Source organism: Syzygium oleosum, unplaced genomic scaffold (genome assembly GCF_021117445.2).
Source record: "Syzygium oleosum isolate NSW1041296 unplaced genomic scaffold, Sole_v2.1 Sole_v2.02, whole genome shotgun sequence".
Lineage (NCBI taxonomy): Eukaryota > Viridiplantae > Streptophyta > Magnoliopsida > Myrtales > Myrtaceae > Syzygium > Syzygium oleosum.
Window position 1 is genome coordinate 9,955,219 of NW_026607486.1, and position 19,350 is coordinate 9,974,568.

Consider the following 19,350-nt stretch of genomic DNA (forward strand, 5'->3'; position numbering starts at 1 on the left):
GGTGAGTTGGTGATTTCTTCCATTAAAGGATTGCTGGTATCAACAAAAAATTTTGAATTCCTACTCAGTGTTCTAGCTTGTTTTGTAGGATTGAGATTGCAACAAGAAGTCAGAAAATAAACCGAAGGCAATTCTAGGATTGCAGAAGCTAGACCTAAATGGACTACTCTGATACCATGAAAGGAATTGAAAGGATATTGGAGAAGAATGTAATTGTATTGCTATATCTTGTGTACATGTACATTGCTCTATTTATAATGCTAGAAAGCAAGGTGAAAAATAGGAAAAGATATTCAAGATTACATTTTCCTACCTTGTACACATCAATCACGGATTAATTAAATCAATCAGTTTAGAATCAAAATTGGTATCTCAATTGGAATCGATTCATATCTTCGATGATATCAAACCATATTTCCAATAATGTTTAATCCAATGTAGGAAAACTTATATCCAAATTGAGGTTAGAACGCGGAGTGAGCAAGCGTGAGATCAAGTAAGATTTAGAGAGAATGAAGGAGAGAGTCATAGGAGGTGAGATTGGTCTAAATAAGTTGTGAACCAATTTAACACCCATATAATTAGGGGTGAGCGGTTCCATGTTCCGTACAAGTTCCACCTGAAACCGAAAACCTATCGGTTGGAACAGGTTCTTCATTTTTTGGAACCTGGAACCTACCCTGCATATCTTGGAACCTGGAACCTACCTGTCACAGGTTCTAGGGTCAGTTCTAAGGTCTACTCATGTTCCACCTATATTATTAATTGAACGATTGCAGTGAATCATCATCTTTAATAACCATCATTTGCTACTACAATCTACTTACCACAACTTATAGTTAGACACACGAATAATATAAAACATTAACAAAGTAAAAGTCTCGATCATAAAATGGAACCGCAGATTAGTGATTACAGATTATACACTTATCATCGAACGCCATGAAATATCGCAGGATCACACAAAGATACAGACAAAGAAAAACACAAACTTATTACAGGTTACAGGTACCAAGCACCTACCTAGAACCTAGAACCTACCCGTCAAAATAAATTTCCTAATTTTTGGAACGTGGAACCTACCCTGCATATCTTAGAACCTGGAACCAAATAGGTTCCCACGGTTCTTAGGTTCCAGGTTCTACTCTGGAACCATGCTTACCCATTTATGACTCATTTATTTAATATAAATAACTCATATAACAACTCAACCCATCATATATGGGTTAATAAATGGGTCTATGACTCATTTGGCAAGTCTAATTAATGGTTACTAAATTTTGTCCCTCAATACTACTTATGTATTAGCACATTATAATTTTTTTGATGATATTTTAATTTTGATCTTTGTTAAAAGTTAAATTAAAATATTTTGGATTTTATAAGCAATAGGCCTCATTCATGAGAAATACCTAGTTTTATATATATAGTACCCACTTCTATTAATATGTCTTATAAATAATTAATTAAAGCAAGGCAATTTGTCTACGTGGGAACCTTATGATAAATTCAGAGGGATAACTGCATTGATTGGCATTCCCCAACCTTTTCACTTATAAATAAAAATGTTTAGAATAAGGACAACAGGAGTGTCATAACTTTCGTATGGGCTCACTTGAGTACCACATCGGAGTAAAATCGATCATTTGAATGCCATTCCCAGCGAATCGTCTTATGTGAATTTTTTTTATTAATTTTCCATTCCGATGTGAAATTTTTCTTTTTGAAATTTTTTATTAAATATTTACGTCAGCGCCGGCGATACCATATAAAACGACTAACATCCACGTCGAATTTTCCGGCGAGGCAAATCGCTGATGGCACTTAATGATCGTTTTTTCAAATTTATATCATTCAAGTGAGCGAAAAAAAAGTTATGGCACTCAAGTGAACGCCATACGAAAGTTATGGCACTCCTAGTGTACTTATCCCGTGTTTATGATATTACAAGTTTAGCTTGTGAAAATGTTTTTTGATGAGAAAAATAAATTGAAGCGGAGAATTTAAAATGAGAGTTTACTTTTATAATAAGCAAAGTTAAAAGTTTTACAGATCTTGTTGAACAGCGAAATAAACAAATATTGTCGTTTTCAATGCATTTTCTTGTTTGTACTAGGGGGGATCGGTTTCAAAATGGATTGTTTCCAGACTTGGAACACGTTTCTCAATTTTTGGCATCTAGAATCTACTCTGTTTGCCTTAAAACCCACTCTATCGTCTGGTCCAGTTCCAAGGTCTACCCGAGAACCGGTTTCTTTTTTCCTTTGCTCATTTAAAAAAAAAACCAAGATAAATAGCAGTTACAGCAAAATAGTATGAACAATAATATCAATACAAAACAAATAGAAATATAAAGCGATAAAGAAGTTAAGTTCATTTAAAAAAGATATATCATCTTTTTCCGACTCCATAAAACAGATTTTAATCGGTTCCTAGCTAGATGGGTGGGTTCAACACCCAGAACTCTACACCTATCCACACAATACCGGCTCCAAATTTTTAGAACGGAAACCACACTTGTTTCCATGACCGGTTCGGTTTAGTTCGCCATTGCACAACCCTAGTCCGAATCATGTACAATCGATATATTGAAAACTTACAATTGTTTTTCGTAATATGTGGTATATATGCAAAACCAGCCGTAACGTTGTTGGTTGGGGGGCAGTTACTTCTACTACCTACAAAACCCTACGCCGAACTCCGACAACACTGAACCGAGCACACGAGGCTCCTCACTGAAGCTCGCCGCCCATGGCCGAGCCCACGGCGGAGCACGGCGAACTCCCTGCGCCGGACACGGCTGGGGACGCCCCCTCGTCGAACGCGAGCGGAGCCCATCGAACGCCGGAAGAGCTCATCGCCAAAGCCATAGCTCCGGTGAAGGGCGAGTTCCTCCGGCCTCCTCCGGTCAGGCCCTACTCCTCCGGCCAGAGCAACGCCGCCCCGGAGGCCAGAGGGGGCGCTCCGCAGTCGGGGCTGGTCAAGGAGAAGAAGTCGAAACGCCAGCTGAAGCGCGAACGCCAGCAGGTCTCTCCTCTCTCTCTCCTCGCGATGTCTTTGAGCGTGTACGTGTCTTTGCCTCGAGAAATGCTCAGTTCACTGTTCAAACATCTCGAGCACTTGCTCGGGACATTGATTCGCTTTTGTCTCGTTGTGTAAAGTAAATTGAATGTAAGAACGCATGGTCTCCTGCTCTCTTATGTAGTTGCTGTCGACTTATCTCAAAGCCATCGCGTAAAAACTGAATCTTGTCCTGAGTAAGATGAGGGTCTAGACATGAAAACATGATCTTGTGCACTGGTAAGAGCCACTTTGATGGTTAATGATCCCATATGATTGCTAAAAGTCGTGGGTTTGTCTTGAACTTTACCTATAAGGATGATGTGTTTATGAGTAGGCTGAGGAGCTAGTTGATGATTTTGTGTTTGGTGTTGTGTCGGTACGATCTTAGGAGTATGGTTTGCAAAGCTTTCTTATTCATTTGTTAATATTGTGATGCTGAGAGGAAGCTCTTTTGAAGTTGGAAAGGAATGGGAAGAATGAGTCTTTGGCACTTATGGGATATTTATCTGTCTTCTGTTGCTAAATTCAAGTATTATGATTGATGAAAGGACATAGTTAAGATTAACAGCTTTTGTCACCTGCTTATGTAGAGAAGGCAGGAGTTCTGAAACCATGACTTTCGAATAAATTGTGTGGTTTTAAGTAGATATACTGATTTGTAGGATTGTCGCTTCTTACTCTGAGAAATCTGATTGTGCTAGCCTATTCCTTTGATGCTACTCCAGTTCTAAGTGCTCTGATTCTAAAAAATCTATTTGCTCCCTCGCATTTAGTTTCTGACCATGATATGTCCGTTTCTAATTGTTTAGGAAAAGAAATCTGCTTTAAATCTCTGTCCTGAGATTGCAAAAACTGGTGACATAAGTTCGTGTCGTTACCAAGATAAGTGCCGCTTTAGCCATGACCTGGAAGCATTTAACACTCAGGTACTTAACTAGTAATCTGCTGACGATATATTCGCTGTTATCTTAGGGTTATTTTGGATACATCTATCATTCATCCTTTGGTCTTTTAAATGAAGAAACCAACTGATTTGGAGGGAGAGTGCCCTTTCTTGGGTGTTGAGGAGCCATGCCCTTTTGGTTTAGCCTGTAGATTTTTTGGTACACACAAAGATGCTGCTTCTGCCTCTACTCCGAGTTCCCACAAGCAAAGTTTCGAAATGAATACGCTGAAAAAAGATGTACAGAAACTACTGTGGAAGAACAAAATGCGACTCCCTAAGTCTGAAGCCCGTCTTAAAACTCTTGGCCTTCTGGTAAGTATACTATGGCTCCTATAGTTATATTCTCACTTTGGATGGATTCAGATCAAGTCCTATTCATGTGTCTCTTGAATCTTTCTCCATCTTGTTTACTATTTTTACTGATTTACTGTGTACTTTGCTTAAAAGAACTAGATGTTAATATGTCAATCTTGTTTTCTTTTCTTCAGGTTCACAATAAGTCAGTGAAGAAGATTTTGGAAGAAGTGGAAAGTAAACAACCTGCTTCAAAGGACTGTAGTGTTGCTAATGGAAATGGCTGTAAAGATGCGGTTCCTAGCAAAATGACTAGTAACTTGGACCATCCACGGGAAGTTGCCGAAGAGGATAGTGCCGTCGCCATCAATGATACAGTTGCTGATGAACTCCGACCCCCCAAAAAGCAGAAAAATGTTCTTGAAGAGGAGAACTCCACTAGCGAAACCGAGAATGGTCATTTTTCTTAGTGTCGCGGTGAATCTTCATTGCACAGCTTCTTGTTCTTCCATGAATCTGGAACTTATTGATTATGTTGCAACAGGAACCCATATCCTGCAGATTGCCTCTAAAGAAAGCTACACGATAACTGAACAAGAAGCCTCAACTGATAATATGATGACAGAGAATGATAGAAGTCTTAAATTGCACCCACGTGAGAAAAAGCTCATTGATTTGAGGGATAAGCTGTACCTTGCCCCTCTGACCACTGTTGGAAATCTACCTTTCCGAAGGGTTTGCAAATCCTTGGGAGCTGATGTAACATGTGGTGAAATGGCTATGGGTACAAATCTATTGCAGGTACATGTAAATGCATATGTGTATGTTCTATGCACTCATGTTTTTGCTCTAGCATTCTGGAGCTTTTATCAGTGAACATTATGTACTTTTGCTTTCATGCAACCATGGAGTTTTTTCCCTTTGGGTTTGTGTCACATGCTATTCAATTGAATTAACAAGCATTGTTTTTGGGGCTGTTATATCTCCAATTTCAAGAATCTCATTAGTAGGAAGATATTAGACAAATTCGAGCTTTGAATATGTTACTTGGTTTTTATATCTTCCCTTTGGTAGGAGTAATGTTGTAAACTAGTGGTGCAGATTATATCGAACGCCTCTATGTACACTTCACGGTTATAGTTCCTTGATGGATGTATTGATCTTGACACCAGAATTAACATCCTGGATACCATCATCAGTTGCATTAGCATTCTTCTCCCTGGATTCACTATTTTCCAAGTATAAACATCTCGTTTCTTATGTACCACTCAATGGTTGAACAGGGTCAAGCTTCGGAGTGGGCTTTGCTGAGGCGACATTCATCTGAGGATATATTTGGTGTACAGATATGTGGGGCATATCCAGACACTGTAACACGGACTGTTGAACTAATAGATCAAGAGTGTACGGTAGATTTCATTGACATTAACATGGGCTGCCCGATAGATCTAGTTGTTAACAAGGGTGCTGGATCAGCTCTTCTTACTAAGCCAATGCGGATGAAAGCCATCATAGAAGCAGCTTCTGGCACAGTAGACACACCCATCACTGTCAAGGTATATGAATGATCAGTCTAGTCGTAACAGGCTGTGTGGACTAAAAACAATGAACTCAGTCGGTAACATCTAATCAAATTGGAAATTGTGTCTATGATTTGTTTCTTTGGCCTCAAATTGACATGCTTTGTCATGTTGTGTACTCGAGCTTCTTTGCATTTCCTTGGTTGGTTGGGAATTTTTCTTTCAAACTTATCTTCCGAATTATTTGATTGGTAGGTGAGGACAGCTTATTTTGAAGGGAAAAATCGCATTGACTCACTGATTGCGGATATTGGTTACTGGGGCTCAAGTGCAGTTACCATTCATGGCCGATCACGTCAGCAGCGTTATAGTAAGCTTGCTGATTGGGACTACATATATCAGTGTGCTGCAAGAGCCCCTGATTCTCTGCAAGTCCTGGGGAACGGGGACATCTTTTCTTATGTTGACTGGAACAAGCACAAGTCTGACTGCCCCAGCCTTTCTACGTGCATGATTGCTCGAGGGGCATTACTTAAGGTTTGGAACTCAAGCATGTTGTTATCTCTTTCTTTCTTTGCTTTCAATATTTATATTGTGACATTATCCTGATTGTTAAGTTCATCACGTTTTCATGGTTTTATTATACTAAGTTTAGACAGTGATATTCGTCATCTTTTTCCCAGCCTTGGTTATTCACTGAAATCAAGGAACAGAGACACTGGGATATTACTTCTGGGGAGCGGATGAACATTTTGAAGGATTATGTTCGCTTTGGACTTGAGCATTGGGGTTCCGACAGAAAAGGTATTGTCATTTTTGCTCACCGTCTCTTTAGATAACTGAATGATGAGAACACAAGTTATTGCCATGAAGAGATGAGGAAGGACTAGCCTTTTTTCTTCTATTGTGAGTAAAATGATGAAAATAGTAATACCTCTTTCTTACATAGGAGTGGAGACAACTAGACATTTCTTGTTGGAATGGCTGAGCTACACGTATAGATATGTACCAGTTGGGCTTTTGGAAGTCGTCCCTCAGCAACTGAATTGGCGTCCGCCCTCCTACTATGGTCGGGATGACCTGGAGACACTAATGGCATCTGATTCTGCAGCTGACTGGGTATGATTTTCTCCTTTGTTCCGAACCCAAAATTTATGTGGAAAGATACCGTGAGCAGTAAAAGCTTATAAGTGCTGATATAAATTTCCTACCCCTGCAGGTTCGGATCTCAGAAATGCTTCTTGGTAAAGTTCCAGATGGCTTCACTTTTGCGCCAAAGCATAAATCAAATGCTTATGACAGAGCAGAGAATGGCTAATTATGAAGAGTTTTGCATGATATGACACCATTCTTTTGGTGTAGTGATTTTGGTCCCGCGATGTCTTCGTGTGGCAATTATACTGATATATGCCTTGAGGCTGTGAATCTTGTCTTAGGACGAGCCTCCGGAAATTACCCATGCAGCGTCTGGAAATGGCTATAAACAGGACGGCTAGGTCGCTGCGCGGGCATTGTCAAAGCAATGTATTACTTCAACAACCGTGAGATCATAATTTATCCATCTCGACATGTCTGCTTTTACCTTGTATTCAATAAAGCATAAAAAATTTTAGAATTTGGACAACCTTTTTGTTTCGCATAGTTGCTTTCCAGTTTCATCTGGGGGTTCTGAGCAGGTACTAGCAACAAGCATAAGCAAGTTTCTATTGTTATTTTTTCCCTGCCAGTGTTTCAAAGCTTCACTTCACTGCTTAAAGACTCTTCGAGATCGGAATATCGAGTTTGAGTTGAACTTGATTCATGCGAACGCGGTGACTTATGTTAAAGATCTTTTGATGTTTGAGTTCACAAAACCTGGTCTAGTCAAAAATTGGATCTCTGAGATCTGAGCACCAAATCTACAATGGCCAGAAATACAAAATCTCGTCACGACAGGTACTTCCTTTGCCGGAGGGCGACTGCCCATGAATCCATCCAAGCTTATAACGCAAGCAAGCAAACTTCAACAAGCAAACTGGTGTTTCCTACGGTGTTACATAACCATTGAACAGAGCGAGTGAAGTGCGCAAATTGGACAGCCATGAGTCGATAAAAAAGCAAGAAACGACTGAGATTTTGCTCATCGTTAGAAGCTCCAAGAGAAGCATATGAATTGCTTTTAGCTACCAAAGAGAGCTTCTAATCCCCTAGCAACTGCAGAAAGTAACGAAAGAAGCCAGATCTCTTTCTGGGGAAACTACAGACGGAGCAAAATGTACTACGTATGGTCATGGAGCTCAATACTTCGCAATCGAAATGCGGCGACAAGAAGCTGAGCGCGAATCTGAGTTCTTGAAGCATATGAGATTATATGAACAGCGAGAACGATAAAAAAGGGAAGAGAACTCCATCTAATTCTTCATCTATTTCTTTCATCAAGTAAATATGAAGCAGTCAAGCAAAAGCTGGTATACAATGCAATACTTGAGGTTAACAAAAATAATCATCAGAACGAAACTCAATCTTCTTATCCCACCCTCAAGATCACGGAAACAACAACTCCTACCCATTTTTTAGTTTCTCAAAACTGGAGACGGGACCGATATACCGAGGCTTTGGATTTTCGGAAGCCGAATTTCCCCCAAGGCAGGCCCATCCATCACAAAAGCAATTGGATCATTCCTATACCCCTTACTCCAAATCAGGAATCACACGAAGCTTCGTCGTTGTCACACCACCGGAGACGAAGGATGGCATCTAAACTGGGTGCTCAACCTTCTCTTCTTTCTCGGTCCGAGCTTTAACCCAACCCCCATCAATGGACTCTATGCTTCCATTCAGGCCATCATCCAGAAAATCGCCAACCCTCTTCACCTTGACCTCGGTGGGCTTGACAGGGTAATTCCCCGAGAAGCAAGCATAGCAGAAGTTTGGCGAGTCACTGCTCAGATACTTCTTCAAGCTATCGAAAGACAGGAATGCGAGTGAATCCGACCCAATGAACTCCCGTATCTCCTCCACAGTCATCCTGTTAGAAATCAACTCCTCCGAGCTCGGCGTGTCCACTCCATAGTAACAGGAAGCAATTATGGGTGGACTCGCGATCCTCATGTGGACCTCCTTGGCCCCTGCCTCTCTGATCAACCGCACAATCTTTGATGACGTGGTTCCCCTCACGATCGAGTCATCCACGACGACAACTCTCTTACCCTCTAGCACTCCCCGGACCGGGGCGAGCTTAAGCTTCACCCCGAAATCCCTAATGCTCTGGTTAGGCTCAATGAAAGTCCTTCCCACATAGTGAGACCTAATCAACCCCTGCTGGAATGGCACGCCAATCTTCGCGGCGTAACCAAGAGCGGCCACCACGCCGGAGTCCGGCACCGCGATCACGACATCGCACTCGGCCGGGGACTCAGTGGCCAGAATCTCCCCGTACTTAGACCTCGACTCGTAGACAGACCTACCGAACACAATGGAATTCGGCAGCGAAAAGTAGATATGCTCGAAGATGCACTGCTTCGGCTCGGGGTGCGGCATCAAGCAGAGATTATGCTCCCCATCCTTATCAATCACCACAACCTCCCCAGGGTTCACTTCCCTCACATAAGTGGCCTCAATCAGATCGAGAGCACAAGTCTCGGAGGCGAAAACGTAAGCACCATTGCTCCTCCTACCCATCACCAATGGCCTAAACCCATGTGGGTCCCTAACAGCGACGAGCTTATCCTCAGTCAAGAACACCATGGAGTACGCACCTTTGAGCTTCTCGCAGGCCTCGATGATGCGCACGAAGAAGGGCCTCGCCTTCGAGATTGCTATCAGGTGGAGCACCACCTCCGTGTCCGAGCTGGTGTTGAAGATGGACCCGCTCTCCTCGAGCTGCGCGCGCAGGGCCCGGTAGTTCACCAGGTTGCCGTTGTGGGCGACCCCGACGGAGCCGAACCGGTAGCCGGCGACGAAGGGCTGGACGTTCTTGAGCATGGAGGAGCCGGCGGTGGAGTACCGCACGTGCCCGATCGCGGAGCTCCCCGGCAGCTGGTCGAGCTTCGGCTGGTTGAACACCTCGGACACGAGCCCGACGCCCGTTATGGACTGGAGAACGTTGTCGTGGACGGCCACGATGCCGGCGCCCTCCTGGCCGCGGTGCTGGAGCGCGTGGAGGGCCAGGTAGCAGAGCCGCGACGCCTCCGGGTCGCCGTAGATGCCCACGACGCCGCACTCCTCGCGGGGCTTGTCGTCGGACTCGTCGCGGAGGGCGTCGTCGTCGTGGAGGGGGCGGTCGCCGCCGGGGGAGAAGAAGCCGGAGAGAGGGCTCCCTGCGGCGGCGGAGGAGGGAAGCCTGTGGGTGTGGGGAGCGAGGGATGGCTTGAGGGGGAAGAGGGGTTTAGAGAGGGTTGTCGGGGGGAGGCGGGCGCGGAGGCGGAGGGAGAGGGCGGCGGAGGCGGAGGCGGAGGCGGAGGGCTTGGAAGAGAGAGGGGAGCGGCGGGCCGGGGCCGGGGAGGCCGGGGCTGGGGCGGCGGAAGCCATGTGAGGGGGTGGTTTCGCAGAGAGAGCGAGGAAGACGAAGAAGAAGAAGCCGACGACGACGACGACTTGCTCGAGCCTAAGGGGAGAAAGTTGGCTCGTCTAGGTTTTTAAGGAATAGTTCTTTTATTATTTTTGTCGAGGGAAGAAAATATCACAAAATAATATCAAAGAAGGTGGGAGAAAAATTGGATTTCCTGCCGGTGAGATTGGGCGGAATTACCCCAAAAAACATCTATGAATATACGGAAACTGACACAAATGATCTTTGAACTTTAATTCGATACGTAATATCGCCCCTGAACTTTTAATTTGTTCAATATGATCCCTGAATTGTAATCCAATTTGTAATGTAATTCCTGAACTTTTGATATACGCTCAATTTAATCCCTGAACTATATCAAGATGTTAAATGTAGTCCTTCCATTAATTTCAATGCATGGACTATATTGAATAATTTCATATAGTTCGAGGACTATATTGAACATGCACCAAAAGTTCATGGACCACATTGAATAAATTAAAAGTTCAAGGATCACATTAAACATTAGGCTAAAGTTCAGGTACCGTATTGAATGGATTAAAAGTTCGGAGACCACATTGTGCATCGAGCCAAAGTTCAGAAACTGTTTATGTCATTATGCCACGAATAAAATGGAACTTTTGGACTGAGTTGAACACTTTCAAAAGAGGAAAGTTTTATCTTCCCACCTTGTATTTCCACCCGATTTTCTTTAAAGAGATGGAGTTTTCCTTTTTATTTAATGAATTGAAACTTTAAAGTAGTGAATCACGTTTACATACTTTCTTCCTTATGTAGGATATGGTTACCATATCCAAGAATAACATATTTAAGTGGATATTACCATATATATCGTAAGCCTATCTTTCCTTCATTTTTTACTCCTCCATGCATGTTGATAATTTTGCCCAGTAGAGAAATTACTTAGATTTTGTCACATGACAGGTAAGGGCAGGGCTATATTCATCTCTTGTATAACTAAATTCACCCAATTTTCATAAAAAAGACAAAATTACCTCACATCATTGCATTGCAATTTAAGTGGCGGCCCCACATTTATTAACTTTCCTTTTTTTATTTTGTTTATTTATGTACAGGATCTAGTTACCATAATAAAAAATTTCACGTGTTTAGTTTTTCTTTATTGTAGATATCTCGGACATATTACAGGCACTATGTGTTTTTTTTTCATTGTTAGATTTTACTTTCATAAAAATTAGTTTTTTTTCGAAAAAAACAAATTTCCAAGAAACCTAGTTTTTTTTTTTTACTTTGTCAAGCAAATTTAAGGATAAATTGTCAAATAGAATTTAGAAAAAAAATATATATGGAAAATCTTTTAACATGATCACTTGTTTACAATTTTTCACTTTTATTGTGCATATCACCATCAAACCCTTTCTTATCAGTTTTCTTCTATATAAGAAAAATCTGAATGCAAACGATGTTTGTAATATAGAAAAATACCCGAAAATTTTAATTTGTTGATTTTATATAAGTAAAATGGAATAACACAAAAAGAAGCCCCTTTAAAAATTTTACTACAAAGTCCCGACAATGTTAATGAAAGATAAAATTTTACTGCAGAGCCCCTTTAAAGACAATACCAGAAAACCTTTTCACAGTACAACGGAAACTTGAAAGATAAAATTAAGTTAAATCAAAACTCTGCCTAAAGTAAAAGAAATATGTTAATGAAAGCTTGATTTCATTCAATTTGGATTTGGCAAAGAAAATGTCCATTTTTCCTTTTTAACAACAAAGGGTTTAAATTTGAAGGGAACCCACATTAGAAAAAGACTAAATTGAGGAAAATTGTATAAATGTAGAATCCATCGAGGGAAATTTCGTCTATCTTGTATAAAACGAGTGTATTTAGCCATATAGAAGGTAGAAATAATGCTACCATTAATTGAAGAACGGGTGATTCCAAAATAGTAATTACGAGTACATTTTAGGTAACTTTGAGGGAATATAATTTCTAATGAATTATCAAATGAAAATATACCTCCAAAAGGTAAACTACTTATGCATTTAACATAAAATACAATTACGTTATACAACATAACTAGATGGAAATCCATGGGTTGCACGGAATTAATACGCTTGATAAATAATTAAAAAGATTTCAAGAAAAATTTTGACAATTTTTATTTATTTTTTGTTCCTTTAAATAAACTATAGTCCTTGCACAATATATGTGACGTTATATTGAAAAAGTTATGTATAGAGATAGAATTCATGTCTCAATGATAAGTTTCTTACTGATAGTCTTCATTGGACCTCCTAGATAGTAGAAACAAACTATATGTTTCTTTCTCTCCAATAGTTTAAGAACGAAAATAATATTTTAAAATTTTTGAAAACTAAAAAAAAAAAACATGTATAATACTACAAGGCGTAATCATATACTTTCAAAGGTCTCGGGAATTTCATATTTAAAAAAATCAAATTATTATAGTAGCAAAATTCGAAAAAAGACATATATGATTTTTTTTAAGGAAAAATGACACAAACAGTACCTGAACTGTTACCCAATGTTTAAATGGTCAATGAGCTTTTAATTTGTTCAATATAGCCCATGAACTTGAATTAATGGAAGGACTATATTTAATATTATTATATAGTTCATGGACTAAATTGATCACGTACCAAAAATTTAAGGATCACTTTGAACAAGTTATAAGTCCATGGACCAAATTGAACATTAGGCTAAAGTTCATGGACTACATTAAAACAAATTAAAAGTTTATGGGCCAAATTACACATTTGATCAAAGTTCATGTATTGTTTGTGTCAGTATTCGTTTTTTTAATAAATAATGGTCATCACCGCCCTAAAAGTCATACAAACAAGTTGGGAGTGGATATGAAAATTATAAGAATCATTTAATTTTCAGTCCGAATAAAGCATGGAAGCTGATCGAAAGGATGGCGACCATCGCCGTACATGGACCGTCAATCACGCAGTATTTAAGTTGCACTTCTTGACCGGTCGAAGGTTCCAGGAAATCAGATAGAAGGAGCCATAGGCCATCGTGATAGTGACTTGAGCATCTCACTTTCCTCAATTGCAACTGCTAACTGTACGTGAGAAAGTATTGCGGGAGTATTGAATTGGTATTAAAATACGTATATACTTAGGATGAGGATACTCTATCCCGCTCGCTCGGTAGTTGTATTAATATCCCAATAGATCTTAACCGTTGATGTATTAATAATAAAATTTCACAACTACCCTTGCTAGCTTGGATTAATGGATTGGATTGACGAGATGCCGAATGACGACACCGGCGGAGATAGAGGATCTCATCCCTCCATATACTTAAGCTGGCAATGTCGGACATAGACTCGCTTGCATGATATGAACAAAGAACGAGGCAAAACACAAATTCTAGAGAGAAAATTCGTTTAAATTATAAAAAAAAGTCATAAATATATTGTACGGATGTGAATTCAGTATTTAAAACTTTTAATTTAGCTAATTTATTCTTAAATCTTTTAATGATTTGTCAACTTTGGCCAGCAATCCCTGACGTGAAAGCTGGCAGTTGCTGGTGTGGAATTTTTTTTATTTATTTTTTTCCTTTTCTTCTCTTTCTTTTTTTTACCTTTCTTCCCCCGCCCATTGTCGAGAGTTGAACCTCGACTGCTTCAACTAAGTTTTGACCTCGCCGACCATGGCGATTGGCAAAGGAAGAAGGAAAAAAGAAAGAAAATGAAAGAAAAGAAAAGGCAGAATAAAAAATTGCAAAACATTATCCATGTCAGCGCTAGCCGTGTCACGTGGGACGGTTGGCATCCACCTCAACAATTGTCGACCGAAATTGACTGGAATGACTAGATTGACAAATCATCAAAATGTTTAAGATTAAATTGACACAGTTGAAAGGTTTAAGACTGAATTGGTCGGTGTGCAATAGGTTTAGGACTTTTTTGGACAATTTTCCCTAGAAAATTCAAATACGATGGGATGCTTAATTCCATAGGTCGACACGAATTAAACACGTTTACATCGTTATTCAGTTATTTGGCAGGCACACAAAATCAAAAGCACGACATCTTATGCTAACACATACCAACACGAATGCTAATCACGATTATGGCGTGCCTCTAAGAATTGTTAGACCGATCTACACCTTTGGAATTAGTGGGATCCATCACGTTCGGTGGCAGCGGTGACTCTACAGCTTGTTGTCGAGCCCACTCCCATAATTTCTTTTTATCGCACCATTAATTAAGGTTCTCTTAATTTAGCAATTTGAACCCACAAAAATCTTGGTTTTGAACCCCACTAAAGTTAAATTATATTAATTTGTTTCACGGAAAACTTAAGATTTAAAAGATATTTTTAAATTTGTGTCTTCTTATTAATTCCCTTTTTTCTCTTCTCTTTAGATTTGTGATTTATTTTTCTAATCTAGGAATGAAGTTAACTTCTTCTTCTTTTTATTTTTGGTCGGAGTGAAATTAACCTTTGGCAAGCTAAGAATTATGTGCCTTCTTTCACGATACAATTTTTGAATTAACGGATTTTCAAATAAGAATATGCGGTCGACATTTACTAAAGGGTTAATACCTCAAAATTTTTTAAACAAAAAGCACTGTAATTGCAACACCCCAATGTGTTACAAAAAAATCATAAACTATATCTACTGTTACACCAGTATTCAAAATTTTTCTTGTGTCACCAAAACCTTAGAACTTGTAACGATATGACAAAAAATAGTAATTTTTTGTCAAACCAATACAAGTTTAGGGTATAGGTAACACGAGAGAAAAAGTTTGGGATATAAATATCACAGAGAGCCAAGTTTATGATTTTTTGTTGTATATAGAGAGTATTTTTGTCACATTGGTATAAGTTTTGAAGTTTTGGCGACACAAAAAATATTGGGGTATTAATATTACAATAAGCATTATTTAGGATTTTTTTATGTATTTTCTCGTTACTTTATAATATGGAGAGACAAAAATTTGACTTCTTCTATGAAGTATGTTATACATAAGCACATTTAGTAGATTGGAAAAATAGGAGAGTCCAGATACAAACCCAAAGTTGTTTGTTTTTTTTTTATCCCGTCTTTTCACAAATAATACCGGCATAAAACCCGCATTATACGTGTGTTCCTGGCATTCCAACAATTGCTATATACGAAAATTATATATTTTTTAAAAAATTAAACATGATGGATCATGAAGAGAAACGATGTGGATGTGAGTTTTAAGAAGTAGTTGATGACGGTAACCAAGAATAAGATAATAGGTTAGTGGAAGTTCTTATTATTTCCCTTTTTTATCCTATAACAAAATCAAATAAATCATTACGCAACAGAGAATCTATGTTCTCTAAATTAGCAACGCAAGTGTACGTATCGAACAAGTAATAAAGTGATGAATTAAAGTATCGTTCCCACGGAGATTGTAGACAAATCAATCAAATTACTTACTAAAGGTGAACAATTCTCAACTTTATCTAACCAATTAAAGATTTAATAAAACAATCAAAATTCTAAAGAAAACTAAATTAACCTATTAAGATTGAAATTTCCAAAAGCTAAATTAACCAAGGCAGCAAACCAAAATCGAAAATAGAAATTCACAAACTAAACCTAGAAATTTCGAACATAAAGAAGCAAGAAGCAAAGGACTTTGATCAAGAATTAAAAACGTTAGAGCATCCGATTTCACTTAACCAATCAAGATTAATTAACCAAGCTCGTCATGCAATCAAATTGAAATCATAGTGTGATGGTAGAACTTCCTAATTTAAATTACTATCCTTAGTCCGGTATAGCAGCCCTACTTAGATTTAGCAACCCACACTTGGTCCATGTGAATTTAAGTAAACCTAAGTGCATTAAAATCTATGAATGTTCCCGGATTCAATAAACCACCCTCGATTTACTTACTACCGAAACCACACAAACAACCTAGTATATCTCTATCTAAGTTAAATTCATGGCTATATATCATAAAGCACTTGCATAGAATCTCCTTTCGGTTTCATCATGCAATAAAAATCATGCAAGTGGTGATCAAGCACTTCAAAGCATTAAGAACATGATATATAACTCACACATACGAGATCTAGAATTGCATCAACAAGTCTTGAAAATTAATCAATCATAGTTAAGCTACATCGTAGCTTTAACAACAAGTAGTCTAGAACATAATGAACATTAAACTAAAAACAATAACTAAACTAAACATGATGAAGAACTAGAACAGATTCACCAAGAATAATCAAAATGCTTGATTTTTAAGTCGCCTCCTTCTTCTTCTTCTTCTTTTTCTCTCTTCTGAAGTCACGTTTTTTACCTCCTCTTGCTTTTGAAGAAACCTTAATCACAATAGGATTGCAATTGAAGGTTCCTCCAAATTATGACTCCTCTCAATAATAAAACTCTTTTTTTAGCTTGGACTTTGATTTTCTTCACAAAATAGGCTTGATTATTCTTGATTTCAGATTTGCATAGCTTTGATCTCCAATTTGGGAAGCTTCTACACGATTTAGGAATAATTGGATTGTTTTGGATACTTTCACGCAGCTTAGGAGGACAAAACGCGTGGAAAGCCGGCAAATTACATAATTAGTCCCTAAGCTTCCTTTAACTTCAATTACCTACAAAAATTAATTAAAATAAATAAAGTAGGCATCAAATTCAATTAAAACTAAGCAAGTATTAAGTTAAAATAATAAATAAACTCTATATAAATAGAATTATCAACCTATCTCCCTTAATAGACGTAACATAAAAAAAAATTATGAAAATCAAATTATAATAAACCCTCTTTTTTTAAAATAAAATTATGAAAAGAAGGCATTTCTTGTGGGCATTTTCAGCTGATTTTTTTTTGTCGGGTCTGGCACTTTCAGCCGATTCGGATTTATTTAATGAGATTTCTTTATTTTAAGTACACACAAAGCTAAAATATTATTCCGGTACCACAATTAACTTGGAAATTCAAAAATTTCTGGATAGCTGTGTCCATGCCCATGCATTATAAGAGAAAAAAACGTTGTATATATCGTCCTAAATTAAATTCCCATCGCGTACGTGTCAACTTCTCAGTCGTTTTGTTCCCACTTCTTAGAATTTCAACAGGATAAAGCTAATTTTCCATAGATTCCCTTTGCCTTTCCCTTTCCCTTTCTTTCTTCTTTTTCTCTCGAAAGTGAGTGCCGAGCCACGGAGCGCCAAGAGGAACGGCTAATATTCGTACGGACCGCGGAGAATTTGGGTGGGGGGGAAACCTTTGTTTATTATTCCATGTAATCTTTGACCCCCCAGAAAAACACAAAATTATTCCACATCATCTAGCAATCTTGTCGTTTAGCTGTAACGCTTTTTACAAGTCAAAAAGACCCAAAAGAAATCACTTTTAAGGAAAAAAATTAATACCACGAAAAACTCCAAACTGATACACCTGTGATCATTTTATCCTAAATTAATTTTTTGATCACAAAAAACCCCAAACTGATACACGTGTGATAAATTTACCCCCCGTTAAATTGAATTAATACCGCGAAAAATCACAAATCGGTACACGTGTGACAAACGGAAGGTAAAAACCCTAAACCGGTAGATCCGTCAGCTGTCACGTGTCATCCAACTCAGAAATTTGATAGTAAAATTTAACGGAAACTAATAGAGGGTAAAATTATCACAGGTGTACCAGTTTGGGGTTTTTGAGGGTCACAAAATTAATTTTGGATAAATTTATCACATGTGTACCGGTTTGGGGTTTTTCGAGGTATTAACGGAAACTAACGGAGGGTAAAATTGTCACAGATGTACCAGTTTGGGATTTTTGAGGGTCAAAAAATCAATTTGGGATAAATTTGTCACGTGTATATCGATTTGGGGTTTTTCTAGGTATTAACATAAAAAAAAAAGGGGGGATTAAAAAGAAGAGGAGGGACCTATAAAACTCCACATCCGCCACCACCCATCATCGCTCCCCGTTATCTCTTCTTCCCATCAGAGTATTCGAAAGTTGCGACATTATTATTTTCTTGCGATTTTTTAAGGTCTCGAGGCATCATCGGCTCGTGACCCTGCCCTTACGTAAATCTAGCGTTTTGAGTTTGGAGAGCGACGTGTGGAGTTTTTAAAGAGGGAGTTAGTGGGGGTCTCAACGAGACGACTTTGACTTTTTCGGCCTTGAGAAGTTGGGAATCCCTCTTTTCTAACGTTTGAAAATTTTAGAGACGTGGGGGGGAATTTTACCTTACCAAAATGTCGCACGCTAATAGAAAAATTGCGTTGCGCGCACGCGTGTACTCGTAAACACTAACCACAAATCTCTCTCTTCTCTTTCTCGGCCTCTTGGCCGTGATTGTCGCTCGTGTTGGGGTAATCGATTTCAAGGTGGGTCGGTTCTCATCTTGGAATCGGAAATCGTATCGATAAGGTCAGTTCCCCGTTTGTGAAATCGGGAACCGGTCCACTTGGTCCTAGAACCGGACCGATTGGTGAGATTTCTCTCTTTCCTTTTTTTTTTTTTTCCCTATTCCCTGCAAGATTGCCAGTGTGAACTGGGGAGGAAAAAAGCCAAAACATTGCAAACATATGCGGCCGACATGGGGAGGATTGAACAGATCGCGGTCGGAGCAAGAGCATAGGCAGAGGAAAGGCAAAGGAATGAAGAGCTGAAGGCCAAAGATAAAGCAAATGGAATCAGAACCACTGGGAAACTTCCGACTACACGTTTCTGCTTCTAAAATCGTCAGCCCTGACCTAGCACTCCCAAAAAGACTCGAAGTTGTGGATGTAAAATATATTCCTTCCTATCTATTTCTTGTTGCGATCACGAGAATACCTTTGTACAGTTTGAGTTTGCAAGATATTACATGGCGTCGAGCGAGAGGGAGGTGTCGAGCGACAGCTACCGAGGGAGGCGTGACCGCATGAGATTGAGAAGTGAGAGTTGTGAGATTGAGTGAGAGCCGAGGGACTGAGCGGCGAGAATGGGAAATTAGGGTTTTGGTTCAAA

The 19,350-nt window shown here is 39.2% G+C and overlaps 2 protein-coding genes across 2 annotated transcripts; one reads left to right on the top strand and one right to left on the bottom strand.

The window, feature by feature from the left end:
- Positions 1–2,642: 2,642 nt before the first annotated feature.
- LOC115689728 (tRNA-dihydrouridine(47) synthase [NAD(P)(+)]-like) lies at positions 2,643–7,447 on the top strand. The gene is made up of 10 exons (XM_030615874.2): positions 2,643–3,027; positions 3,873–3,989; positions 4,085–4,321; positions 4,498–4,759; positions 4,848–5,104; positions 5,587–5,859; positions 6,079–6,360; positions 6,507–6,627; positions 6,773–6,942; positions 7,043–7,447. Exons 1-10 carry the CDS (start codon positions 2,752–2,754, stop codon positions 7,139–7,141), a joined length of 2,094 nt encoding a protein of 697 aa, XP_030471734.1. The 5' UTR covers positions 2,643–2,751; the 3' UTR covers positions 7,142–7,447.
- A 761-nt stretch (positions 7,448–8,208) lies between these two features.
- LOC115690025 (amidophosphoribosyltransferase, chloroplastic-like) lies at positions 8,209–10,420 on the bottom strand. Its single transcript, XM_030616249.2, has one exon. It carries the CDS (start codon positions 10,330–10,332, stop codon positions 8,560–8,562), a length of 1,773 nt encoding a protein of 590 aa, XP_030472109.1. The 5' UTR covers positions 10,333–10,420; the 3' UTR covers positions 8,209–8,559.
- Positions 10,421–19,350: the final 8,930 nt, after the last annotated feature.